At 40.3% G+C, this 26,883-nt stretch overlaps 2 protein-coding genes across 4 annotated transcripts in view; one reads left to right on the forward strand and one right to left on the reverse strand.

Moving 5' to 3' along the window:
- The window catches only part of fbn2b (fibrillin 2b), a 43,638-nt gene extending 27,107 nt beyond the window's left edge, over positions 1–16,531 (forward strand). Inside the window, exons 21-65 of the mRNA XM_056757955.1 lie at positions 137–274; positions 1,273–1,323; positions 1,415–1,540; positions 1,703–1,930; positions 2,023–2,148; positions 2,237–2,365; positions 2,451–2,573; positions 3,435–3,560; positions 3,809–3,931; positions 4,013–4,138; positions 4,229–4,354; positions 4,608–4,730; positions 4,807–4,929; positions 5,112–5,237; positions 5,320–5,442; positions 5,988–6,110; positions 6,187–6,348; positions 6,568–6,636; positions 6,754–6,879; positions 7,168–7,293; positions 7,385–7,534; positions 7,642–7,713; positions 8,119–8,244; positions 8,363–8,488; positions 8,606–8,731; positions 8,809–8,925; positions 9,011–9,139; positions 9,607–9,726; positions 9,980–10,105; positions 10,255–10,407; positions 10,713–10,778; positions 10,864–10,989; positions 11,120–11,239; positions 11,344–11,466; positions 11,579–11,710; positions 11,810–11,935; positions 12,064–12,270; positions 12,363–12,488; positions 12,602–12,724; positions 12,820–12,936; positions 13,028–13,156; positions 13,301–13,420; positions 13,503–13,734; positions 13,831–13,990; positions 14,254–16,531. Of these exons, the coding sequence (XP_056613933.1) occupies positions 137–274; positions 1,273–1,323; positions 1,415–1,540; positions 1,703–1,930; positions 2,023–2,148; positions 2,237–2,365; positions 2,451–2,573; positions 3,435–3,560; positions 3,809–3,931; positions 4,013–4,138; positions 4,229–4,354; positions 4,608–4,730; positions 4,807–4,929; positions 5,112–5,237; positions 5,320–5,442; positions 5,988–6,110; positions 6,187–6,348; positions 6,568–6,636; positions 6,754–6,879; positions 7,168–7,293; positions 7,385–7,534; positions 7,642–7,713; positions 8,119–8,244; positions 8,363–8,488; positions 8,606–8,731; positions 8,809–8,925; positions 9,011–9,139; positions 9,607–9,726; positions 9,980–10,105; positions 10,255–10,407; positions 10,713–10,778; positions 10,864–10,989; positions 11,120–11,239; positions 11,344–11,466; positions 11,579–11,710; positions 11,810–11,935; positions 12,064–12,270; positions 12,363–12,488; positions 12,602–12,724; positions 12,820–12,936; positions 13,028–13,156; positions 13,301–13,420; positions 13,503–13,734; positions 13,831–13,990; positions 14,254–14,628 (6,050 nt within the window). The 3' untranslated portion in view covers positions 14,629–16,531. The remainder of the gene's footprint in view (positions 1–136; positions 275–1,272; positions 1,324–1,414; positions 1,541–1,702; positions 1,931–2,022; positions 2,149–2,236; positions 2,366–2,450; positions 2,574–3,434; positions 3,561–3,808; positions 3,932–4,012; positions 4,139–4,228; positions 4,355–4,607; positions 4,731–4,806; positions 4,930–5,111; positions 5,238–5,319; positions 5,443–5,987; positions 6,111–6,186; positions 6,349–6,567; positions 6,637–6,753; positions 6,880–7,167; positions 7,294–7,384; positions 7,535–7,641; positions 7,714–8,118; positions 8,245–8,362; positions 8,489–8,605; positions 8,732–8,808; positions 8,926–9,010; positions 9,140–9,606; positions 9,727–9,979; positions 10,106–10,254; positions 10,408–10,712; positions 10,779–10,863; positions 10,990–11,119; positions 11,240–11,343; positions 11,467–11,578; positions 11,711–11,809; positions 11,936–12,063; positions 12,271–12,362; positions 12,489–12,601; positions 12,725–12,819; positions 12,937–13,027; positions 13,157–13,300; positions 13,421–13,502; positions 13,735–13,830; positions 13,991–14,253) is intronic.
- Positions 16,532–16,688: 157 nt separating this feature from the next.
- On the reverse strand, positions 16,689–26,290 carry LOC130429423 (cortexin-1-like). Of its 3 annotated transcripts, XM_056757982.1 has the most exons (3): positions 26,179–26,259; positions 19,537–19,658; positions 16,689–18,709 (listed from the first exon to the last, which is right to left on the reverse strand). In XM_056757982.1, the coding sequence occupies exon 3, from the start codon at positions 17,809–17,811 to the stop codon at positions 17,548–17,550; it is 264 nt and encodes an 87-aa protein (XP_056613960.1). In that variant the 5' UTR covers positions 17,812–18,709; positions 19,537–19,658; positions 26,179–26,259; the 3' UTR covers positions 16,689–17,547. The 3 variants fall into 3 exon arrangements, with proteins under 3 accessions (XP_056613960.1, XP_056613959.1, XP_056613961.1); XM_056757981.1 differs by lacking the exon at positions 19,537–19,658 and having other exon boundaries at positions 26,179–26,290; XM_056757983.1 differs by lacking the exons at positions 19,537–19,658; positions 26,179–26,259 and adding an exon at positions 19,038–19,522.
- Positions 26,291–26,883: the final 593 nt, after the last annotated feature.

Genomic DNA, 26,883 nt, shown 5'->3' on the forward strand with positions numbered 1-26,883 from the left:
TTGCTTCATATCTTCAAAAATGCATCGATTCTCTGCGGGGGAGGCCTAACAAATGTCTCAACGTCTATTTCTTGTATGTCACGCTCTTTTTAACAAAAAATCGTTCTATGGGTTTTGGTGCGTTTTCTCCATGCAGACAGCATGAAAGGAACTTGCTGGCTCAACATTCAGGACGGCCGCTGTGAGGTGAACATAAACGGGGCCACACTGAAGTCAGAGTGCTGTTCTACTCTGGGGGCCGCCTGGGGAAGCCCCTGCGAACGCTGTGAAGTCGGTTAGTTCGGTTATATGCATATACACAAGCATACACAGCTTTGCACAGCTATCTAGACAAAAGGTGTAAATGTTAATTGTTCTATATATAACACCTATAACTTAAGGTAGATTTAATGAAACTTATAAAGGAAAACGGTTTATAATTTTTTCCCCATGTGTAATGTAAATGTTACGTTAATGTTTGGTACTGTACGTCCCAACATACTTACATTCATAATTACGTCCTATTCGTATAGTTACATTTTTGGGGGTTTTGCAATATAGATTTTATTTATAAAACTTAGTTTCGATAATGAAAGAATGAATAAAATTACATTTAACTAAGCCACAAAATAAGCTTTTTATTATTTTTTTCCATATGTAATATAAATATTATGTTAATGCTTGGTAGGTCCCAAACTACTTACATTGATAATTACGTCCTATTCGTATAGTTACATTTTGGTTTTTTTTGCGACTTAAATTTAATTTATAAAAATAAGATTTGATTATGAAAGAATGAATAAATTTCATTTAATTGTACAATAAAATAAACTTTTTTTTATTCCATATGTAATGTAAATGTAACGTTAATGTTTGGTATGTCCCAATCTTCTTACATTGATAATTACGTTCTATTTGCATAGTTACATTTTAGTTTTTTTGCATTTAATTTTTTATATAAAACTAAGATTCGATAAATTAAAAAATGAATAAAATTACATTTAATAAAGAATTAAAATCAACTTTTTTTCCATTTGTAATTTAAATGTTACGTTAATGTTTGTGACACCCCAAACTACTTACATTGCTAATTACTTCCTGTTCATATTGTATATATATTTTTCTTTGCAATTTAGATTTTATTTATAAAACTTAGATTTGATAAATGAAAGTATGAATAAAATTACATTTAATAAAGAAACAAAATCAGCTTTTTATATTTTTTCCACAACTTCATCACAAAGTGGCTCAGATAAATTTTCACCATCTTTTACATGTATTTTCTTCGCACAGATACAGCCTGCTCCAAAGGTTTCGCTCGAATGAAAGGACTCGTCTGTGAAGGTAAGTTACCCATAATACATTGCTTAATTTACTTCTCAGAATACCAAGTGCACGACATGACCCAATGTTACATCCTGTTTTTGTTTTTCAGACATTAATGAATGTGAAGTCTTCCCCGGCGTGTGCACAAACGGTCGTTGCGTGAACACGCAGGGCTCGTTCCGATGCGAGTGTCCTGAGGGACTCACGCTGGACGGAGCCGGACGAACATGTGTCGGTATGACAACATAGCATGGATTTTTTTATCTTTGAAGTTTTATTTCTTTAGAGATTACTTAGTTGAATTTAGTTTATCCAACAGCGCAAAACATTTGCTTTGCTTTGATGAGAACATGTTCTTCAATAAAAAAACGAATGTAAATGTGCATTTGCCTCATAGACATCCGCAGCGAGCAGTGTTACATGAAATGGGACGAGGACGAGTGTGGCGAACCCTTACCGGGCCGGTACCGTGCGGATCTGTGCTGTTGTACAGTGGGAGCGGCGTGGGGTGTGGACTGCGAGGCGTGTCCCAAAGCCGGTACACCCGAATTCAAAACCATCTGCCCTAGAGGACCTGGAATTGCCAACCGTGGGGACATTCTCACAGGAAGACCCTTCTATAAAGGTTCTTGGTTTTTACGAGCAAATCATTTTACACCAGGAAAAGCAAATCTAGTTGTTTTTGGGAACTAATGTTGTTATCATCTGTCTCTCTAGACGTGAATGAATGTAAGGTCTTCAGAGGTCTGTGTTCTCACGGAACGTGCCGGAACACCATCGGAAGCTTCAAGTGCCGCTGCGAAAGCGGTTTTGCGCTCACCATGGAGGAGAGAAACTGTACAGGTGCGTGGTTCACCTGACAACGTCTGCGACATGAATACTATAGTAATATGCACAAATACCGATCACACCGCTTGTGCCGTTCTTGCAGACATCGACGAGTGCACCATCTCTCCTGACCTATGCGGTCAAGGCACCTGCGTCAACACGCCTGGCAGTTTCGAGTGTGAATGTTTCGAGGGTTATGAGAGCGGCTTTATGATGATGAAGAACTGCATGGGTGAGACACACATACACACACCTTCTTCCCCTTGACATTTTCTCAGACCTGCAGTGCAGTGTCGTCATTTCTCTCTCTCTTTCAGACATTGATGAGTGCGAGAGAGAACCCCTGCTGTGTCGCGGGGGCACGTGTCTGAACACAGAGGGCAGTTATGAGTGCGACTGCCCCCCAGGACATCAGCTTGGAGAGGGATCTGTGTGTGAAGGTAAAGAGTGCGACACACTTCTGTCTTACTGACCTTTATGTCTAGTGGTATTAAGTAATCGAAATACGTGCGAGTGTACATTTTAAATATTATTTTCTACAATATTTTATTATATTATTCACTTTATACAGTATATATTATTTATTTGTATATAATATGTATTTGCAGTATGCATATTTATAATTAATTTATTTTTAAATAATTAATTAAGTTACATAATTACATTATTTCCCATACCTTTATATTTTAAAATAGTGTTAATGTAAATATTATTGACATTTACACATATATATATATATATATATATATATATAAAGAGTTTGGTTCCAAAATGAGATAACTCAGTTTAAAAAAATGTTTCATCTATGTTATCATGTTTTTCTTGTTTTCTTGTGATAGTAGCTGTATTTTTGGAGTTATGGCTTATATCAAAACAAGCCAACTGCAGCTTGATTGATATTAATTGAGATGTAAAATAAAAAAACATGATTTTTGAATTAGAGTTATTTCATTTTGGAACCAAACTCTTCATATAGATATATATATATTATAAAAACCCTATATAAATTATTTAAAAAAATATATATATTTACTTTTACATTTATACTTCGAATCGGAAAAATATTTAAAGATTATATTCACATTTACAAATATTACATCATTACAATGAATAATGTATAGAATTTAAATTATTTATATTACATTACAGTTTTAATTAAAAATAAGATATTTATGTAATATATTTTATTATTTTAAAACAATCCCAAACAACATCATTTAATTCATATTATTTTATTTTATTTGCTTGTTTGCTCTTATAATTAAACAAAACCCGAAATTGATTTTGGTTGTCTTTTGCAGATGTGAACGAGTGTCAGTTAAGCGATACCTTGTGTAGGAATGGCCACTGTGTTAACATGGTTGGCACGTACCAGTGTTCCTGTGACACGGGTTACCAGGTCACGCCTGATAGACAAGGCTGCGTGGGTAAGAAAAAATCCACATGTAGACTTCAACAAATATGCATTAACATGTATAAAAGCTAATCTATAACTGTTATGTCACTAAATGTGTTTCCAAGTACTCGTCACTAAAATGCAAGCTGTTTTGTGTCTGCACAATTTGTATCTTCAGCCATCTGTCAAAGCAATAATTAGAAATAGTATGTGCATTTCCTGTAACATGATTGGATTAGAACTTCGAACGGTACTCTAAACACAAACACTGTGCTGCAGATATCGACGAGTGCACCATCATGAACGGAGGTTGTGACACACACTGTACGAACTCTGAGGGCAGTTACGAATGCAGCTGTAGTGAAGGTTACGCTCTCATGCCCGACCTGAGGTCCTGCGCCGGTAAAACAAACACGCACAGACTACACGCAAACATGCTACATCTTGAATTATTCCACACTGTCTAACCGTATCCCTCCGCAGACATCGACGAGTGCGAGGACACTCCAGACATCTGCGACGGGGGCCAGTGCACGAACATCCCTGGAGAATATCGCTGCATCTGCTATGACGGTTTTATGGCTTCCATGGACATGCGGACTTGTATCGGTGAGAAATTGAGAGCGCCCCCCATCTGTACATCATCAAAAGAGCCTTACGTCACGAGAAATCTGACTTACCATTTATGTTTGTGACCAGATGTGAACGAATGCGACCTGAACCCCAACATTTGCCTTCACGGAGACTGTGAGAATACCAAGGGTGCTTTCATTTGCCATTGTCAGCTGGGATACTTCGTTAAGAAAGGCTCCACGGGCTGTACAGGTAGATCTTTCAATATACATGTGGATGTATGTATTGAAACTACCAATATCGGAAATTTCGTTACAATTTATGGTAACATATCACGGGAAACGTCACTCTGACGTAATTCAACTTCAACCCACATAAAAATAAATAAAAAAAGAACCTGCCATTTTATGTTTCAAACAGAGATGGCGATAGAGAGTAAAATAGCTAATTTCAGCAGTAATAGTTAATCATGATGTTAATCAATGTTGAATAAAACTGTTTTCAGATATTAACGAATGTGAGATTGGCGCTCATAACTGCGACATGCACGCCACTTGCGTCAACTCTCCCGGTAGCTTCAAGTGTCGTTGCCGTGACGGCTGGGAGGGCGATGGAATCAAATGCGTCGGTGAGTGAACCGCAAATCGTAAATGTTACGTAAATGCGATATTTTGCGAACAATTTGTTGTTTCCCCTCACTTCAGATGTTGACGAGTGTGTCAGCGAGGACCACAACTGTAATCCTAACGCTGAGTGCATGAACACGCCGGGGTCGTACCGCTGCTCGTGTAAGGAGGGCTTCAACGGAGACGGATTTACCTGCTCTGGTGAGAGAGAACCTTCTGTTGTTCAATTCTCATTTATTGAGTTAAAGATGTCATTAGGTATGCATCTACGTTGCCATATATGAGAAACGTAAGAAAGGTATTTTGCTAATCTTGTGGGTGTCTAGAGAAGTAACTGAGACATTAAAGAGATCCCGTGTGTAATTGACTCATTCTTTCTCCAGATATGGATGAGTGTGCAGACAATGTGAATCTTTGTGAGAACGGGCAGTGTCTGAACGCCCCGGGCGGATACCGCTGTGAATGTGAGATGGGCTTCACGCCTACTGAGGACAGCAAAGCATGTCAAGGTAACCACGCACACACACACAAACGTCTACACATTTAAACACTCCCAAACGCACAGTCACATCACTCTGTGTCATTCATCAGACATCGACGAGTGCACCTTCCAGAACATCTGCGTGTTTGGGTCGTGCCAGAACTTGCCCGGAATGTTCCGCTGCGCGTGTGACTACGGATACGAGCTGGACCGCAGTGGAGGAAACTGCACAGGTGAAAACACACGTGTCATCATGTGTTTGTTAACAGTACACTAAACATGCCATCAAATCAAAGATATTTAAAACATACAGTATCAAAACTCTTGTTTTAACAGAAGAGTTAGATTTGTGAAATGTTGGTCCAAAGCATCACGATTCTCAGTAATGACTCATTTTCATCTGACTTTCAGAATTGCACAGCCATAAACGCAGGGTATTTAAATCACAGATAAATATAGTATTAATATTATTATTATAAATATTGTGTAAATCTGTAAAGATTATCTTGATAGACAAAACGTGTAAACATCCTTAACCTTTGTTCGCCAACAAAAATACATCATCACCGAGCAACTCCATTTAAAACACAAACCTTTAGAACACAAATATTAAGCACTGAATTCATGAACTCTTTCCGTTCTCAACAATGTCTCGTTTTTGTTTAATGGGTCTCTATGATTATGATCTTTGTTTGTAATGATATATATCTGTCCCAAGACACCGGCGCAACCTACTTGAATGTGCAATGCGTCGCGTAATCTCATTTTGGTCTCATAGACATCAACGAGTGTTTCGACCCTGTGAACTGCATCAACGGCCTGTGCATCAACCTGCCAGGCAGCTACCTGTGCAACTGCCCCCCAGACTTTGAGCTCAACCCCACCGGAGTGGGCTGTGTCGGTATGTGCTCTATCAGCCGATAATGATCTTAAATTGAGATTTACAGAACAAAGCCTCACTTTGTGTTGTCTGACAGACACGCGCGTTGGAAACTGCTTCCTGGACACTTTGGACCGTGGCGATGGAGGAATTTCCTGCAGCGCTGAGATCGGTGTGGGCGTGACTAGGGCCTCCTGTTGCTGCTCGCTGGGCGGAGCTTGGGGCAACCCCTGTGAACTCTGCCCTCCTCTTAACTCGTGTATGAAACTTAAACCTTGTTAAATACTTCAAATATAATCTCAGGAGTCCAGAATGTCTATTTGGCTATTTTGGCTTTAGATATCTGCATTTTTATCCAAATTATATCAGTCTGCAACTAGTAAAAGTACTCTAGATCTCTTTGATTCAGGGCACCTCCTGATGTCATTGGTAGGTGTCACACTCCACTAATGGCGTGATGAATTTTCTCTCTTTTCAGCCGAGTACAAAACTCTCTGTCCTGGAGGAGAGGGCTTCAGGCCGAATCCCATCACCGTCATCCTTGAGGGTGAGGACAAAACCGCGTCTGTGTGTTGACCGACTCGTCCCGGGCGTGACGTCCAATTGTCTTGATAGTGACGTTCTGGTGTGTTTTACGACTGCTCTTTTTCTCTTTCGGACACAGACATCGATGAATGCCAGGAGCTCCCGGGGCTGTGCCAGGGGGGCAACTGTGTCAACACATTTGGCAGCTTCCAGTGCGAGTGTCCGGACGGCTACTACCTCAACCAAGAGACGCGCATCTGCGAAGGTCAGAGGAGAGACGGCTACAGCTCAGAGCCAACAGAAATCTGCAACTAATGCGATTTTAATTAGGATGTATTTAAGCACCGGGCACACATTTATGGGTCCAGCGAGACAAAAAAACATTTACGGGCAGGCCTGTCTTACTATCTATTGTACACATTTCTAGCAGTTTTATTTTTTTACGTAATGTTTATTGTTAGATTTAAAATTCCATTAAGATTTTTGCAGGACCTTCTTTCTCTAACCCAAACATATATCTTAAAGCTTTTCTGTATAACATTTTTGCCCACAGATATCGATGAATGCACGGCTCACATCGGCATCTGTGGACCGGGAACATGTTACAACACTCTGGGAAACTACACATGCGTCTGTCCGCCGGAGTACATGCAGGTTAACGGAGGAAATAACTGCATGGGTAAGACATTCACTACCGCTTCAATCTACTTGACAACGGTATGTTCTCGAAAGTATCGAATGGTTGATGTGAAATCATAAATGTCTTATAGATATGAGAAAGAGCGTGTGCTATCGGAACTTCAACGACACGTGCGAGAACGAGCTTTCCTTCAACATGACAAAGAAAGTGTGCTGTTGTGCGTATAATGTTGGCAAAGCCTGGAACCGACCGTGTGAACCATGTCCCCCGCCGGCTACCTGTGAGTTTTCTTCGGCTGTGTTTGGAATACTTACGTATTGCTTTTACGTTATTGACATAAAACAACATAAGAGACAATCATCATGAGTGGTTTGTCGATCTGTGCAGCTGAGTACCAGCTCTTATGTGGAAACCAGGCACCTGGATTCATCATCGACATTCACACCGGAAAACCCATCGGTGAGTTGACTTAAGTTGTATTTTTTTCCCATTATAGCTATTAAGAAAAGATTACGCAAGTGGATTGATCAAGGCATTGATCGATACTCAGCTCACAATTCCATGAAATACATAAAACTTTGTTCGCGATACTATATTATCACGATATTTTGGGAGTACAATTTTTGTTATTAACAAAACATTAACAATTTCCAATAAGATTTACGAACTTTGTTCATGGTACTATAGTATCACGGTATTTGCAAGTACAATTTAATCAATTTTATTTAATTTAAAGTAAAAACGAAACATAGTAGTTCAACTAATAGAACTAGACTGACGTCATATAGAAGAAAACACTTTGGCTACGATACATATCATACTTTTTTTAAAGTCTTTTCTGTCTTTTCTGTCTCATCTTCTCAGATATCGACGAGTGTCGGGAAATTCCAGGCATCTGCGCAAACGGAGTGTGCATCAACCAGATTGGAAGTTTCCGTTGCGAATGTCCAATGGGCTTTAGCTACAACAACATTCTGTTTATATGTGAAGGTATGATACACACACGCACATACGGGTCACTGGCCAACTCTAAATGTCATACATATGAGAGATGTAGATGTCTTGACTTAACCAGCGATCGTTTGCGTTTTCATTTAAACTACTTTAGACATTGATGAGTGTAACAGCGGAGACAACCTGTGCCAGCGTAACGCCAACTGCATCAACATCCCTGGTAGCTACCGCTGCGAATGCTCGGATGGGTTCAAGCTGTCGCCTAGCGGAGCTTGTCTGGGTGAGTATTACGTAATTAGCATAAACATTTTGCTATATCCTCAATTTGTGTAAAAACATAGTTTTAAATGAGAACTGTAGTTATTACATTTGTTGTGTCATCGTCTTTATTTCTCAGACCGCAACGAGTGTCTGGAGATCCCGAATGTTTGCAGTCCCGGCGAGTGTATCGACACTCAGGGAAGCTATCGCTGTCTGTGCCACAACGGCTTTAAGACAACGGCGGACCAGACCATGTGCATGGGTGCGAATCTGTCGCTAACAAAGACATTTTTACGAAACAATTTACAACGTTCTGAAGTCAATTGAATTCTCTTTCAGATATCGACGAGTGTGACCGACAGCCGTGTGGAAATGGTACCTGTAAAAACACAGTGGGTTCCTACAACTGTCTGTGCTTCCCCGGTTTCGAGCTCACCCACAACAACGACTGCATGGGTAAGATAAAATATAAGAAGCGTAAAACGTACTGATTCTAATGAACAACTTTAAAACCTTTAATCTGACATGTGCTTTTGCGCAGATATTGACGAGTGCGTCGTGCACGCCGGTCAGGTCTGTAGAAACGGCCAGTGTATCAACAGCATGGGTTCCTTTAAGTGTCTGTGTACTGATGGATATAACCTCACGCCGGATGGAAAGAACTGTGTCGGTAAGATCAAAGAGTCATTAGCTGCGCTAATAAACACAGCGTCTGATGCCATAGATTTATACGGACACACACTTAACCTTGTTAAACGCTTACAATAGGTCTTTAAAGCTTTCTATCGACCAACAAACCTTTCTAATTTAATCAGAAAGTTTTTCGATAGATTTGCTTTAGCAGAGTTTAATTCTACATCTAAACATCCATACGATTGATCAATTACGTTACACTGGAGATTTCCAGAAAAAAATAGCCTACTTACTTAAAGTAGCATCTAAAAAAGCTTTTTCCTAATAAGCTCTGCAAAAATGCATACATTCATATTAAATGTGTTTATGCGCAAAATAAAATACTTTGTTTAAAAAAAAAAAAAACGTATAGAATTAGTATATTGGATTCATATTAAATATGTGTAATTTCTCTAAATATAACCTTCTATATACTGTATAACGTATATGTTTTTAACTCTTCAGATATCAATGAATGTGTCATTTTCCCGGATGCCTGCCAACCCGGAACCTGTCAGAACCTGGACGGCTCATTCCGCTGCATCTGTCCACCGGGATACGAAGTTCAGAACGACCAATGTGTCGGTAAGAGTTCACGCCTTAGCCAGAGCACACATTTCATTGGTTTGAGGTCAAAGGTAATGTTTGATTCAATACAACAGCAGGATTGACTTTGTATTTACCCACAACCCCACGTTCGCAAAAAGACACGTGTGCATGACCCGCGGTGACCCGTTCCATCTGTCGCCGGGGTCCTGCGGGGCATGATCTGCCCTCCGGTCACGTGCAGGTTGCGTCCTCTGATGTCTCTCAACCTCATTTCTGTTTTCTTCGGCAGATATCAACGAGTGTAACGTGGAGCCCAACATATGTCAGTTTGGCATCTGTAAAAACACGCCGGGCACTTTCCAGTGTATCTGCCAGCCTGGTTTCGTGTTGTCTGATAATGGCCGACGCTGCTTCGGTAAGACCCAAATATAAGAAAAACATGTTTTAAATGTTTCTGTAGAAATGTGCTACAGTGTGTCATACAGTATGTCAGGAATTCAAAATCTATATTAGCAGTAGCTGTGTTAGTAGTTCTTATCAAAAAAATGACATGTTTGCCCCCAGATACCCGTGAGAGCTTCTGTTTCACACGATTTGAATCTGGAAAATGCACCGTACCCAAACCCCTTAACAACACCAAAGCCAAATGCTGCTGCAGTCTCCTGCCGGGCGAGGGATGGGGCGACCCCTGCGAATTGTGCCCACGAGTCAATGAAGGTCAGTCGTACGATTAGAGGCGGTTTGCTTGCAATAAAATAAAACATTAGTATGCAAATAATCCTAATGGGAGTTTAAATCAGATTTACAGTAATGGCATGGATTTTTTTCCATTTTAAAAAATAAAAGTAATTGAAGTATTTACAAAATCAAAGAAGAAAATAATACTTCACTACATAAAATATAATTTCAAATAAATTATGTAATAAATTACATATTTACAGGTTTGAGAAAATAAACAATTAAATGATAATAATAAGTTCAATAATATTCAATAATAATGAAAAAAAATGTCTCTCCCACAGCGGCTTTTCAGACTTTGTGTCCTTATGGTCACGAAGCCGTGCTGAGACCCGGAGAAGGTCGAGAGGGTGAGAAAATCTTTTAACATCACTTTGTCAACTTAAGCTCATCTCTGTGTAGTATGTCGTGCTAATATCCTCTCTGCCTGCACAGACATGAACGAGTGCATTGAAAACCCGGGAATCTGCGGCAACGGCTTGTGCATCAACACGGACGGCTCGTTCCGCTGCGAGTGTCCGTTCGGCTACAACCTGGACTACACGGGCGTCAACTGCGTCGGTGAGTGCAACATTTAACACTTGACACATTTCGGTTGAGGACTTCAGAATAACTAAAAGGTTATAGGTTTACTTTGGTTAAAAAGTCTCGTTCTTCGAAATATGCTTCAATTTACATTTTCTTGTCACAGATACGGACGAATGCTCCATCGGAAACCCTTGTGGAAACGGGACTTGCACAAATGTCCTGGGTGGGTTCGAGTGCTCCTGTCAGGAAGGTTTCGAACCCGGTCCCATGATGACCTGTGAAGGTGAGTTGAAATCCCCAAACCTGGAATATCACCAGATGTTTTTTCATTTCAATAGACAATTCATTTACAATCTGGATTTAAATTCCCAACGTTTTTGTCATCAGACATCAACGAATGTGCCGTGAACCCACTGCTTTGCGCCTTCCGCTGCGTCAACACCTTCGGCTCGTACGAGTGCATGTGCCCGACGGGATACGTGCTCCGCGACGACAACAGGATGTGTAGAGGTGAGAATATGCCCCCCACATGCCTGTCCCTTCATTATTGTTCTACTTTTCATGGTATCCGTCTACAAGAAAAACAGATATTGCACATTTACTACATATTCTCTCTCTTTAGACCAGGATGAGTGTGCTGAAGGTCTGGATGACTGTGCGTCCAGAGGCATGACCTGCAAAAACCAAATCGGCACCTTTATGTGCATCTGCCCACCCGGCATGACCCGCCGCCCTGATGGAGAGGGCTGTATGGGTGAGTAAACAACAGAGATGGTTTGAAGACAGGACCAAGACAACAGAATATACAACGATTCAATTTTTTTTGGTTGACCCAGATTCATTTTTTCCACAGACCTGAACGAGTGCCGCGCTAAACCTGGAATCTGTAAGAACGGTCGCTGCGTCAACACCATTGGCAGTTACCGGTGTGAATGTAATGAGGGTTTCGAGCCAAGTTCCAGTGGCACTGAATGCATTGGTAAGACCAACCGGATGGCCAATCAGAGCAGCTTAATATCACTGCATGAAACTGCATTTGCATTCTGCATGACACCCGTCATTTACAGTACATTGCCCGATAACGTTCCTGATGTTGATGGTTTACAGATAACAGGAAGGGCTTCTGTTTCATGGAGGTTCTGCAGACCATGTGCCAGCAATCCTCCACCAACCGCAACACCGTCACCAAGTCAGAGTGTTGTTGTCACGGAAGTCGCGGCTGGGGCTCGATGTGCGAGTTGTGTCCTCTGCCAGGCACCGTACAGTATAAGAAAATGTGCCCACTCGGCCCCGGATACACCACAGACGGCAGAGGTGTGTGCGCTCACTTAGAGTGTTTATCTCATTTCTTTTGTTTCTTTTAATATTTTCATTGATTTACAATTATGTTGTAACGTGTATTGCAGATATCAATGAATGTGAGGTCATTCCCAACCTGTGTAAGAACGGCCAGTGTATCAACACCATCGGTTCGTTCCGTTGTCACTGTAATATGGGTTACACTAATGACTTCACTTCCACTTCCTGCGTTGGTACGTTTTTCTGATTCAACTCTTATGACTTGAGAACTAAAGCTACTTTTGTCAAAGTCAACAAAATGTTGCGATACCGAGATTTGTCCTTCTCATCGATGTTTGGTGTTTAGACCTGGACGAGTGCTCTCAGTCGCCCAAACCGTGTAACTTCCTGTGTAAGAACACAGAAGGCAGCTACCTGTGCTCCTGTCCCAGAGGATACATCCTTCAGCCTGACGGAAAGACCTGCAAAGGTTAAAATCTGCTGTTGCGTTTATATATTTCCTCTCTATAGTGAGATGTTTGGTTCCTGCGTTTGCTAATTTGAAAAATGTCTCCTTTCACTCAGATCTGGATGAGTGCTCGACCAAACAGCACAACTGTCAGTTCTTGTGTGTCAACACCATCGGTGGCTTCACCTGTAAATGTCCCACGGGCTTCACTCAGCACCAGACAGCATGCATAGGTAAGAGATGTGTACGGCACGCTAACACGCCGAGTCAAAAAAATTGTGGGGTCATTTGGTGCTGAAATCGCCTGAATGCTTCATCTTACAGACAACAACGAATGTGGCGGACAAACAAGTGCGTGCGGTTCCCAAGCCTCCTGTACGAACACGCCCGGAAGCTTCAACTGCGAGTGTCAGAAGGGCTTCTCATTGGACGGCACAGGGATTAACTGCGAGGGTTTGTAACATCTCACATTAATTCCTGAATATTTGTTTGTGTGATGCTTTAATGCTTTTATTTACACAATGTGTTGCCTTTTTAGGCCGGGCGTTTTTTAAAAGATCTGTTTATTGAATTTTAGTTTTTAAATTTGTTTTACAGATGTTGACGAATGCGGAGGAAACCACCGCTGTCAGCACGGCTGCCAGAACATGATGGGCGGTTTCCGCTGCGGGTGCCCGCAAGGCTACGTTCAACACTACCAGTGGAACCAGTGTGTGGGTAGGTGCTTGTGGACACTTGATTCAACGAGAATTTATTTCAATCAAACAACTTCTCATTTCCATCTCTTCCTATTGGCCAGACGAGAACGAATGCGCCGGGAACCAAGCATGTGGTTCGGCATCTTGCTACAACACGCTGGGCAGCTTTAAGTGCGTGTGTCCGTCAGGGTTCGACTTTGACACCTCGGCCAGCGGATGCCAGGATGTTAATGAATGCTCCATGGGCAATAACCCCTGCAGCTATGGCTGTTCTAACACAGATGGCGGTTACTTGTGCGGATGCCCCGGGGGCTTCTACCGAGCAGGACAAGGGTGGGTATTCGGTCCGCTGTAAAGAGTGACAAACGCTGCTTATCATAAACAACCATCATTAATAATAGTGAAATTGGTTTTGGTGTTTCTTTCTAGTCACTGCATCACAGGAGTGGGCTTCCAGGGTCAGTTTGGCTCAGAAGGCGAAGAAGAGGAAGAGGCCCTCTCACCTGAGGCTTGCTATGAATGCAAGATTAACGGTGACCTTGGAAAGAGAGGCCGTCATAGGCGTAACGCTGGCGATAATGACCTCAAAGTACGTTCACGTTCAGTCTCGCAGCGTTTTTGACTATGAATTATGTTGTAGCTAAACACAATTGTCGATTCACTCCTTAATGCTCAATTTTGTAAAATTTACCCCAGCTAACATCTGCTAAAGCTAACAATTGTTGGTATTCTTTTTGAGACTGCCAAATGTTGCTATGAATATGGTTAAACTGCAAAACTTTGCACTGTCACTAAAGTAAAGTACTTTTCGAAAATGTCCTAACACATCTTACCTTTCCGTACTGACCTCAGGAGACGGTGAGCATGGCCAGCATGGACGTTCAGACTTCCATCCCCATGAACCTGAGTCTTGCGCAACTGCAGAACAAAGAACCCTTGCTGGAGTTGCTTCCCGCTTTGGAGCCACTCGAGCACCACGTGCGCTACGTCATAACACACGGAAACCAAGGCGAGCACTTCCGTTTGCTTGAGCGACGTGATGGAAAGAGCATGTTGCGCTTGGGCCGGAGGCCGCCCCCTCCTGGATTGTACCGTCTGGAGATAGCCAGCTTGCCACTGTTCGGACCTCGCAAACTCCAGGAACTGGAGGACGAGCATGACAGCGACTACCTACTGGGAGAGATCGGCGACGCGCTGCGCATCAAGCTGCACATCCACCTGCACTGAGACTGCTTGATCCCTGACCCCACGCCCTTCATTATAGGGTGTTAGCTCTGAAAGACTGTGTCCTATTAGCGCCATTTTTTTGGGTTTCGTGTTTTATTTACCGACTGATTCCACCATTATATCAAAGCAGACTGAAACCAGGTTGGGTGGAAAACGTACACACGCAGCTTTTAATCTGCAGCTGTGTGTCAGCATTATTCGTTAGCCTTAGCACCCACGTTCACTGGACGTACAATCAGAAATATTTTCTTACTACAGTTGTAAACTGTTACAAGTTTCATAATAACAATTAATACGTATCAAGTCTTTAGTGCACATAAAAATTTGCATTGTATAAACAGCGAAGCAACACAATATGAAAATCCATTCGCCGCGCTGTTGTCTCTGGGGTCAAAAGGTAAACCATTCAGTATTTTGTGTCGTTCATCAAGTAATGAACTGTTTGTGAAGAAAAACTAAATTACACACGGACAGCATTTACTAGCACAACATGTTCAGGTTTAAACAAGTTGAGAGTTGGAAAACTGTCAGGGAGATGCTCGAAATGCAAACTTTCACACGAGAGATCTGGTGCTTTTGGAGTGCCACACGTGTTACCTCATTTTACGCCCTTACAATAATACACACATATACATGCAGCAGTTGAGATAGCAGAGGTGCTAAACACTGCATATTTACTGGAACTACTCTACTGTGTAGTCAATCAGGGAATTTCATTCCAAAAATAGCGACAAACATCCAAAGAATTGGTCTGAATTTGAACGAATCAACCAGTGGTCATTTCTTGATGGTGCATAAGGACTGTTTGGCAAGCCGTCTTCCAAAATACACTCCAAATGCGGGCACGAAAACAAACTTTTAACCTCGATATGGGAACGACAAACAGAGGTGCTAGAATTCCAACTTACGCTGTAAACGAAAATGCTTGATTTGTGGATTGCCGACGTGACATTTTTAAAGGTTTTTTATTTTGTGTGTGTGTTGGTCTTTTGTACTGTCTCAATGCTGAAAAATCAATACTATCAAATTGCTTGTTGAAACTAAATTGTATATTTTAAAGTGATATGTAGATTTTGTTTGTGCCTTTGTTTTGTTTTGTTATTATTCTTGAGCATCAAGACCAAACCAAATATTTACATGTAAACTTTAGATAAATATCCTTGCTGTTGAGTTGTACTCTGAAACATGAATTAAAGTAACGAATAGCGTCAGTGGCGAGCACAACATGCGACTGTTTACATGAGACCATTAAGCTTTAACTCAACATCGAAATACTGTTTTTTTTTTATTGCAACGTCAGGCTGTCTTCCAAAGCTGTGTCCTGACTTTTGTTTTATATGAGTTAACTTGGGCATGGTAACGTGTTTTTGTCTCTGGTGCTACAATGACGAAACTCTTGATCATCTACGTAACTGCACTGTACGACAGCCTGAGCTCTATTTATGCATAACCATTTGTCTAACATGGGATCTTTGTATACTTGCATATTTTTGTTGATGCCACTACATGTAAACGAACGAATGTGTGTGTAACTGTACTGTTTGTCATAAACAAGCAACAAACTTGAAATATTACTGTCATCAAAACTACAGTGTCGTTACGAACTTCAGACCAATGCAACTGTACTGTGGGTGCTCAGGATAACGCTGAATAGTCACTTCTGATACATTTCCAATGTGCCTTGACAAGGCGTCTATAGGGATTCTTTGAGCCACGAAGATCCGTGACAGAGACGTTCTTGAGTAACGATGTTACTAAATAATTCCAAATGCATTCATTGTGTTATTAAAAAAATACAGTTGCGTTGTAATGCGTTCATGAGTCACACCCCAGTGAGCCGCACAGTTTTTTTGTAAACATCTGTAAGAAACAACAATTGCAATAAAACAACATGGGTTATATTTTTAAATCTGCCTTTTCGTTTTTTTGTGTCCAGAAGTCATTTTTAGCAATGTTAAGGAGATTGAATGGGTGTATAAGAGTTGCAATGGCTTATTGATCGTGGGGGATTGGAAGGCGGCCAATACACTTTGTCTGTGGAAGATATTGGAAACCTCAAGTGAACAAACCCTGTTTTATTGTACAGAATTGCACACTCATAACAAAAACGAATTAGGAAAATATCCAATTTACATACAAAACTGACAAAGTAATGCAGATAGTTGCGTCGCACGATATTCTTGGCACATCACATACAGCACATTTTGTTCAATCCGAGAATTTCAGAGCTACAAATTGCAAATGGCACGCTAGCCAAAGGGAACTCTAAATCAAAATACAAAAATAAAGCATTTGTGTCACATATCTCGTTAGTTCCCAAATTTCAGAGGGCTTGGCACAAGATATATGGCATTCATACATATAATCCTTAAAGAAAACATAAGTCATGAAAGAACTAAGCATAACACAGACTGACTTAGGATGTGAAGTATTAAAGGGTTTTTGCTCATGTAAACATCTTAGGGAGGAAAGATCCAGGACATCTTAAAGAATATAAATCACAGAAATGGTCTGTGAAAGGCAGTAGGTACGTGAGATGGTGCATTTAGTGTAGATTTCTGCTTAAAATCAAGCTAAACACAACATTAAAACAACTTTAAATTTGCCCCGATTAGGTTCTGTATGGGGTTGAAAATCTTGGATTCATACTGTCCACAATGATGACATATCTTAAGCTTTTATGAAGGATCTAGTGTGGCCAACCGTTGGAAGAGTCCACAGTGAGTTTCATGCAGGGCAGCCTCAATTAATAGACCACCTATATCTATATTTTGTATGGTGCTTGTGCCCTGAGGAAATAGCTACAGCGTAAATTGAGAAATGGTCAACCCTGTTAATTTCAATGTGGTGTGAAAGTAGCTACCAAGAGCCCAGTTGTGCTACAGGCTTAAGGCGAAGGGCTAAAGTCCCTGGGTGTGTTTACACCAGGGCGTAGTCGAACTGGCCCCTCTCGAATCCGTCCTTGTGGTCTGTCCAGGATGAAGCGGGCATACGGCTGTACGGATCCAGCAGAATGCGGAAGCATCGCACCAACAGAAAAATCAAGAAGAGCATCAGGAGGCCTACGAAGGCGAAGCCCGTCCTTTGTTCGGAGTCCACGCCATGAGGCGGGCTGCTAGGGACCCCTACGAAAGAAGGCCCCGAAGAAAGCAGCTCGTAATCCAGCGTGGAAACATCGCTCATCCTCCAGGGAGGCCGACGGCAGAACTTGCAGGCTGTCTGGAGGGTGGGGTGGACGGAAAGATTGGCCAGTTTGGGACAGCGATCTCAGTGTAGACGAATGAGGTCAAAGTCAACCCCAGGAGCAACCCTCGGACGTGTGACGGACACGCATCGGGATGCAAATTGACACAAGTGGGCCAATCCGGACGCAGCCGGGGTCTCTCAGGTCCTGGAGGGGTCGAAATGACGGGCCTGTTTATTTTAGACCTGTCAGATCTTATCCGGCCCTCGACCGCTGTGGCGTGAGGAGATGGAACATGACACAACAGGCTGCCACAACGAATAAAAACAGCCGACGTGTGCAAGGCCGCACAATGGCGTACTTGCTCTTTGCTGCAGGGATGAGGCTAATTGGCACCAGATGGGATTTAGTTTACAGGTGTTGTCCGTGCTGGATATCACTTCACTCTAAAGGAAACTTCAGCAAACTGAGAATGTCCCATCAGCACATTTCCTATTCCTGGTTTTGCTAAAAGTGGCAGAATATGTGCGTACCAACGAAGGAAGAGGGACGGCTAATCAGATCAGCAGGGTGCTAGATCAATATGTGAATGTGAGCGGCTACTATGAGCATTAAATAATCCATTTGCAAGAAACGGTTCATTAGTGGGCTGCTTTTGCTGTGCATTAGTTTGATGAGTCAGAGATGAACTGTCCTTTTCTGGTTGGCTCTGTATGTGTTTTCACAGACGGCAATGTTGAGAAAAGATCTCTTAAGGTTGGTACTATCGATCAGATGGAACTAAAGTGGGGATTCAGAGCCGGGAGCAGATGTGGGTGGACAGCACTGAGTCAAAGAAATCTCGGTTCGCCAACAGTAGGAGGGCCTCTGGTCATCTTGTGTATCGATGATGTTACCCTGTAAACACAAAAAACACACATATTCCACATTTAATTTGGTTTACTTGGTAAACACCATTGATATACAATATTCTACATGACAATGCTTTAAATTTGTCAAATCTAATTGTGTGCCAATCTTAAAACTTTTCTTGCAATTAATCATGCAAGCCGCAATAATAAAACAATTTTTAAAGTGATTCTACAAGGTTCTTGCATTAAAATGGACAAAAAAATATTTCACTTGTCAACTGAATAGATGTTTCAATAGTTATATTTTAGTTAACAATAACAGCTTTCATAAATCTAATGTAGAACTAAAACAATTAATAGTTTCTACTGCTCACCATCAATCCAAGTCTAAATTTAAAAGAATGTTTCCATTAATCCAAGCAGGGCTCCAATAATTACGCTGACATTCTCCGTAATGACGAAGTTTAGAAGACGATTATGACATGGGAATACCAGCAGTACATGATGTTGCAAATGTTGCGCTGTTTAAACGAATCATTAGCCGTCCGCTGGAGGGAACCAAATAACTTTTGGTGAATAATACGTCTCGCGTCCCACCGGTCTGGGATCACGGAGTATGAAATGTCACCAGGCGATTATCTTAAACTTGTGACAGCCTCAATGCAATTAAAGCGATTGTGGAAAAGCGTGGGGTAAAGATGGATGGCGGGGGCAGAATTGCTGGTGCTGAATAGATGGGTCTAAGCGTAGTGATGGATGTGAATATGATGCGAGTATCTGTGTGGTGCGCTGAGCCCGATCCAGGCACGAGGACACTGACAAACAATCTCGCACACAGCGTGCGGGCAATCTCTTTCTGTCCTGATCTGCTACCTGCCAGCACAGCCGTGGCCACTTCATCAAGGGGACTTAATCAATCAGGTGTTCCCTAAGACTGCCTTTCTAAGAGCCAACATCAGACTGCTCCTTGAGAAGGGAAAACGTTCACCAGATACCTGTGGTGTAAATAAAACAACTTGAATTGGTCAAGACGCATTACCCTTAAGTGAATGCTGTAATTCTAATTCTTATTCTTTCATTTTCTTGTTTACTGAAACTTGTTTCGAGAATCCAACTGAAAAAGTTTCGTTCCAAATCCAGCAATATATCCACCATATATAAAACATACATCACTGAAATGACGTGAACTAACAGACACACCTAAACTTCACTATCGCAAGAGTAACAAGCAGTAGCGCATTGCAGATAACAGTGATGGTTAGGGAACCTGAATTAGAATAAACTACCTGAAACAAGTTGGAGTGCTGGGGGGGTGTATCAAGTACAGAAATACTAAGTCGTATGTCCAACAATTAAGACGTTGACCATGTTCAGCATGAGAAGCCAGCACGTTTAACAGTGTAAAGAAGTCAAAATGCCTGATATAGCATGATACCCCATCTTTAATTAGCAAATTTTTTCTTGTTTTAAAGATGTATAAATAGCACAAATCATGCTGTTATAAAATGTTTTTCCCTATACGCAAGTACTTCTTAAGCTTCACTTACTTACCCTTTATTTACTCTATAAGTGCTTTCTCTGTACTCTATAAATTCTATACTTTATATGTGCGTCTCCTATACTTACTCTATAAGTGCTCTTTCAATACTACTCTATAGGTGCTACTCTTTACTAACTCTATATGTGTTTCTCCTGAAATTACCTATATAAGTGCTCTTTCAATACTACTCTATAAGTGCTTACTCTATACTAACTCTAGATGTGCGTCTCCTATACTTACTCTATAAGTGCTCTTTATATGCTACTCTATAGGTGCTACTCTTTACTAAATCTAGATGTGCGTCTCCTATACTTACTCTATAAGTGGTGTTTCTATACTACTCTATTGGTGCTTACTCTATACTTACTCTATATGTGCATCCCCCATACTTACTCTATAAGTGCTCTTTCCATACTACTCTATAGGTGCTTACTCTTTACTAACTCTATATGTGTTTCTCCTATATTAACTCTATAAGTGCTCTTTCTACACCACTCTATTGGTGCTTACTCTATACTTACTCTATATGTGCGTATCCAATACTTACTCTATACGTGCTCTTTCTATACTAGGGTGCTCTATACGTATTCTCCTATACTGTGTCTCTCCTAAACTTACTAAATTAGGCTTCGCCATCCTATGAAACAAAAACACCAAAGCAACGATGAAGATGGATTAATCTTTTGGGCTGAACATCTCTGGGTTCATTCCATATCTCAAAGCAGATGGTATCTCTGCAGGAGCTCAAAAACTTACAGGTCACATGTGCTCGTGTGAGGATTTTAGACTCCTTCGCCAAACGTTAATTGCACAGGCGAAAAGTGCTTACGTTTGAATCTTTAATAGAACTAATTAACATTAAAAGATGCCATAAAATACTGCACTCATTTTAACACTCAGAAGGTTTTGACTAAACAAAACTTACTATGAAAATAAATCAATGTATAGTAACAAAAAAGTAATGAATCATAAAACCAGCAAATAATTATTATAAAGTATTTTTGATGATGAAATAATAATGCATCCAAATAATCTCACTTCAAGCTGCAACAACCAATCACATGTGACAGCATCCGAGCGCTAACGCTTTCTAAAGATCAGCTCTATTCATCCTTCAGTATGATTGAATTCATTCGGGGACTAAAGTTTAACAAATCGCCTGTCAGGACGTTCCGGCGTGTGGCTGCAGCCTCCGTGCAAATGACGGAGAAGAAAACAACGCCGACTTCAATCCAACATTCATCAGCGGGTCGTTCATCAGCACTGCTTAATATGCAAACGCATCCTTGATCAAATAACAAGGCCACTTATATGGCCGGTTGCCACATACTCAGCCTGCTAAATCCACCTCAATAACATCAATAGATCAATTAACAAGTATTCTTTGCAACAAAACTGAAATCTAAAAAATGAAGACAATTTAACCGAAAGAAACATTCATACAGCTTTGTCTTAATACTGACATGCTCATCAGTTGCAAGACAAGGTATTAAATTATAAAACTCTATTCGATTCTTTTTGGAAAGAAATCGGACTGAACAGATGTTAAATTCTTTTAACAGGTTATATGTGACGAGATAAAACTTATGAGACAATATTGATACCTAAATGGCAAACTGAAATGGTAAACGGCTTTTGGTACAGTAGTTACAGTACGTAATATCGTCTGTTTGTGTGCCTTTTTTGTAATGAAAATAAATCAGCAATTCTCTGCCTCCGCTCTTAGTCATCTTTTTAATTTCTCCATTCCTTCTGTTTTCTCGTTCTAATGATTTTCGATAAATCCACAAAATACCCTTTGGGTGCTCATTTACTGGCATTAGGACGGCCCCCGTCACGGCGCATGGAGGAAACAAACAGAATCGTATTAACAGGCTCCTACTCGGGTCCTCCAGGGACGGCCGGCCTACAGTCACCGGAGGAAACGTCAGGCTCTTTTTTCATTTAGGGCCATTGAGAACTCCTAAAACGAAAATGACCGAGCAAATTCCATTATTCACTGACCACGCGAAATGGTAACAGGCTAAATGCCCAACTTTGTCATTATTTGTCTGAGAAGCCCCTCCAAAACTAATTAGAAGCCGCAATCCAATGACAGATGCAGGCGGTTAACATCAAACTGTGATCTTGCTGAGGGCTAACCTCTTTCAGAATTTAGTTAGCCCCTGCCAACTAGGTTTTTATGGAGACTAAATGATTAAATCGGATCAAACGTCGAGCCCAAAATGTGGATGTGGACGCCGAAAGGCCCTAGAATATGATGCTATCCATCACGGCGGTTATTGATGGCACACTGCGATTTTTCTTATATTATCCGTCTGTGTGTCTGAGTTCATTCATCAGATTACTGTCACCATAACTGCAGGTTACATGTCAGGGTCACCTTGAGTTTGAGGACAACCTGAAAAATGTCAGTGGTGTTTCAAATAGGTTTCTAATTTTGAAATGTCAACTTTGTCTTAGATATTTCTCCTGAATGGGAAAGAAGAAAACAATCACTGACAAACCAATTATATAGATATACAATAGCAATTTTAGAGATATATGAGAATAGATTAGTTCCTGTTTTGCTCCTTCCTTTATTCTTTCCAACAAATTCTCCTTCGACGCAACAAGAGCAGAAAAATTCCAGCCCGCGCATTTGCTGAGCGCGCAACTGCTGGAGACACGCAAGACATCTTCAAACTGCTGACCTCTGGGAAAACGCCACGAGAGGAGAGCACGAAACGCTAGTTTTATATTCACGCTCCTGTCATTCGTCCGCTCTAGTGTAAAAATGTAGCGCAGGCTTGCTCGCCCCCGTACACTTGAGAAATGGGGCACAGAACAAGAAAAAGTGGCCATTATGTTTATAAATTGCACGTCAACTTTCTAGAGTCTTGTACGTCTCTACGTTATTCTGATACATGATGTGTGTCCAGAGGGCACAATTCGTCTCTCAGTTACAATTGAGACTTCTTACTCAAGATGTTTTAATCAAAAATCATCATTTGTAAGGATTTTACAAATTGAATATTTTACAGGTGCCAGGATTCTACAGATCGACAAGTTTGATTTTTTTATTAAAATGATTGAACTGAACAATTAGGACTTCAAATAAGTAATTAAATAAAACAATCAAATTAGTAAATAAAAACTACTCGTTTCAGTTCATTTCACAGATTTGGCCACACATGCAAATTTTCACCTATACTTCCTATAGGCAGAAAAAAGTGCATAAGGACATTACACATTGAGAATCATCTGCACATATTTTTAACAAGGGCTGCTTTAAAAAATTAAGCACCGAAATGATTTCTATAATTCACGCAAAACCCACGATGTACGATTCTGAACGGCAGGTCGTCACGAGACGGATGTTTAAAATGCAGTAGGCTGCTCATGAAAATGGCTGTGCAATTTCCCCCTTAAGTGCCCGTGTCACCAATATCTGTCAGAGAAGGAAACCCTGCGGTACTTTATAAAGACGGCGGGCTGCTGATGGCCCGAGTGCATTCACTGTCAAAAACAAATGTCTCTCTTCTCTCCCATTTCAATAACTGCTCATTTAAACCATTAAAAAAATCTTGACGTCTGCTCAATGGTTAAGAACAACCATATTGGCAAAATCCATATTATTTAATATACTGCAATTATTCTTAGCATTCTTGGATGCTTAAAACAAATTAATTCACATAGAAAGCAAAACCAATTTGTCTATTGGTCTGCTAAAAATGAAAAACCGTACAAAATACAAAAACGCCACACCATAAAATTACATAGCCTTGTTATAGGGGTTACAGGGTTTGGGTTCCCATAAGGACTGCTCAGTCTCAGTCGATATGGTCAACCGTTAACCTGAAAGTTTGGAAGTTGCCCGCGGATAGCAAGGAAGGGATCTGTAAGGACACTTGACGTCTAAAATTCACATCTCCAATCAAAGCATGAATTATTAAGCCATGTGGGAGTTTGATTGACAGGGTAAGTGGTAGAGAATGAACGAGCTGGACAGCGATGGTCCTTAGTGAGGCGGTCTCAGCAGAACAATGTGTCTGGATGAGTAAGCGAGGGGTGTTAGTCGGGACGGGTGGAAAGGTGCTACTTCTAAAGCTTAAGACCAGCTCAAACTGAGTTCAAACTGGTTTTAGATGGTCTTTTGACGGTTTTGATTGTCTGTTACTGATACAAAGACATTTTTTTTATGAAGGTAGCCAATTGGCTATGTATATAGAATGTCATGTTTACTGTATTATTCACACACAACTCACACAGATATATATACATATACACACATATATGTCTCTATATATATATATATATATATATATACGTGCATACATATGTATGTGAGATGAAGAATGAAACAGAATGAAGGATGCAAATGAAGGATAATGGTTATCAAGAGTGGATGATTAAATCAAAGCAGAGCGAAATGAAAAAGCTGACTGTTAGAAATGACTGCCCTGAAACCTCAAATTCATCTTTCAATCATGTATAGAGCAGTACCTCGAAGATGAGGTTAAAACTAACATGAGATTTTCCTTCGCCCACATTCTCCAGCCTCACAGAACATCGCTGAAAGAATAGCACACTAAACAAATTTAAGAGACAGTAAAGCTTTCCTGTAGCGGACTTCTAGTCAGCAGAATTTCGGTCCAAGATTACAATTGGCAAATTTTACAAGAAGTTTTAAAACCGAGAGCTGAAAGTGAGTGACTTTTTATAGCACTCCGTTATTAACTAAACGCGCTCTGCAACAATGACCAAGCCACTCTAAAAACTTCGAATTACAAATAAATGTTTTATTTCTTACAAATCCCATGTATTTTTAGTGTGTTAAACAGCTTTAATTCAAAATGCAAATCAATCAACGAATAAAACAGTCACGTCCTGAAATTCTAATGTCATCAAATTCACGTTGTTAGTCTGATCAAGCCTGTAGATATTTATGCAGACGGATACACTTCAGATGTCATATCAAAATCCTCCTTAAGTGTAAATTGCCTGGTGCTGTGATTGAAAGTACCTGACTTGTGCTATTTTTTGCACAGAAAACCTTATGGATCGTTTCTGTCACATACTTAATGAATAGGGCCAGCAGAACTTTGTAAACTTAAATTTTGAATACATTTTTAATAAAGAAGAGTATTGCATATGCCTACTAATATACAGTGTATAGTAGCTACCTGCTGTAATATTTAACATATCCTACAGTTTCTTTAATCGTAGGAAAATCTGATCTTAAATCAAGTACCTGATGTAAAGCCATATTATCTCTATTTTATCAACTATTTCCAGCAGTTATATAAAAGTGATTATATGAAGCACAGTTTTACCTTTTGACTATATTCATGATGCTTCCTGATTCTAGATTTGTCTCACTATGGTCTTATAAAATGGGTCTGAAAACATCAATGGACCTCGATGAAATAAACATGAAAGTATAATGTGTATTGTGGGAGAAAGCATGTAAATATTAAATGAAGTAGTATATTAACATTATGCTAGATGCCATACGAATGAAGAATAACAACAAGATGCCTACCATTCAAGTCAATATGGCAAAATAATATCAATGCAAAATATGAGAATATTAATGGACAGAAATTGTGAAGCATGATAAAAATGCAAACAAAAATACATACTGAATGATTTATTACAATTATTTTTATTTCAAATCATAGTAGGCAACCCTGGTATTAAAATAGTACAGAGATGGTATCCGACGTCACTTATAATGACAAATAATAATCGTGATACAGCTATTATTATAGTAGACGGTAATACCACGGTACTCTTATTTACTTTCTGTTAGCGATTTATGAACGATGAAGTTAAATACCACAAGAAACTTCAATTAAAATAAATAACATTACAACGTAATGAATTATAAAGTATACTTATTTCGAAGTTACTTTCAGTACATACTCGCTTAAAAACCATTGACAGACGTTTAAAAATGTTAATAAAATGAAATATACTGTGTAAAAACTCACCTTTCGGGTGTTCTTTCTCATCTGTGTGGAGATTCTCTCCCGTGTGTCACACGCCTACAAACTTGTGCGCGTTTTGCCAGTGCGCGCACCCGCTGCCAACCGCGCTCACTGTTCTTAAAGAGACAGTACACAGCACAGCAACCACTAACAGAAGAGATTGAGGAACGAATCAATTTATTATTGTTGACAAATGTTACCGGATTTACGGTGATTGTTTTAGATAATGTGAAAAACTGTCACAGATAAAGACATTTATTTGCCCTCATGTCAATCAAAACCTGTGTGTGACTCTCTCTTCATGACACAAAATAGGATATTTTGAGAAATGTTTCAGTGGTTTGGTGTTCATACAATTAAAGTCAATGGCGTTCAATGTTTGGTTATCAACATTCTTCAAAATATCCTCTTTTGTGTCCTGCAATAGAAAGAAAGTCATGGTTTAGTCTTTGACAGGTGATTGATTGACAGGTCATGGTTAAGAACTTCACATTTTTATGGTAGGTTTATTAGACCATTTAAACAGTTATGAACTGTTTGCCCTGATATAATCCAGTGTAGTTTTATTGTCTTCCATTGTGTTACTGAAACTGCAAACATATGGTATTACTTACAAAGTAAAAAAAAGAAAAACAAACATAATTTGCCACGATTAAGTTCAAGGTTCACGTGAACTGTCATAGAATTGTGTTTTGACTGCTCAGAATT

Source organism: Triplophysa dalaica, chromosome 10, assembly GCF_015846415.1.
Source record: "Triplophysa dalaica isolate WHDGS20190420 chromosome 10, ASM1584641v1, whole genome shotgun sequence".
In the NCBI taxonomy this organism is placed as follows: domain Eukaryota; kingdom Metazoa; phylum Chordata; class Actinopteri; order Cypriniformes; family Nemacheilidae; genus Triplophysa; species Triplophysa dalaica.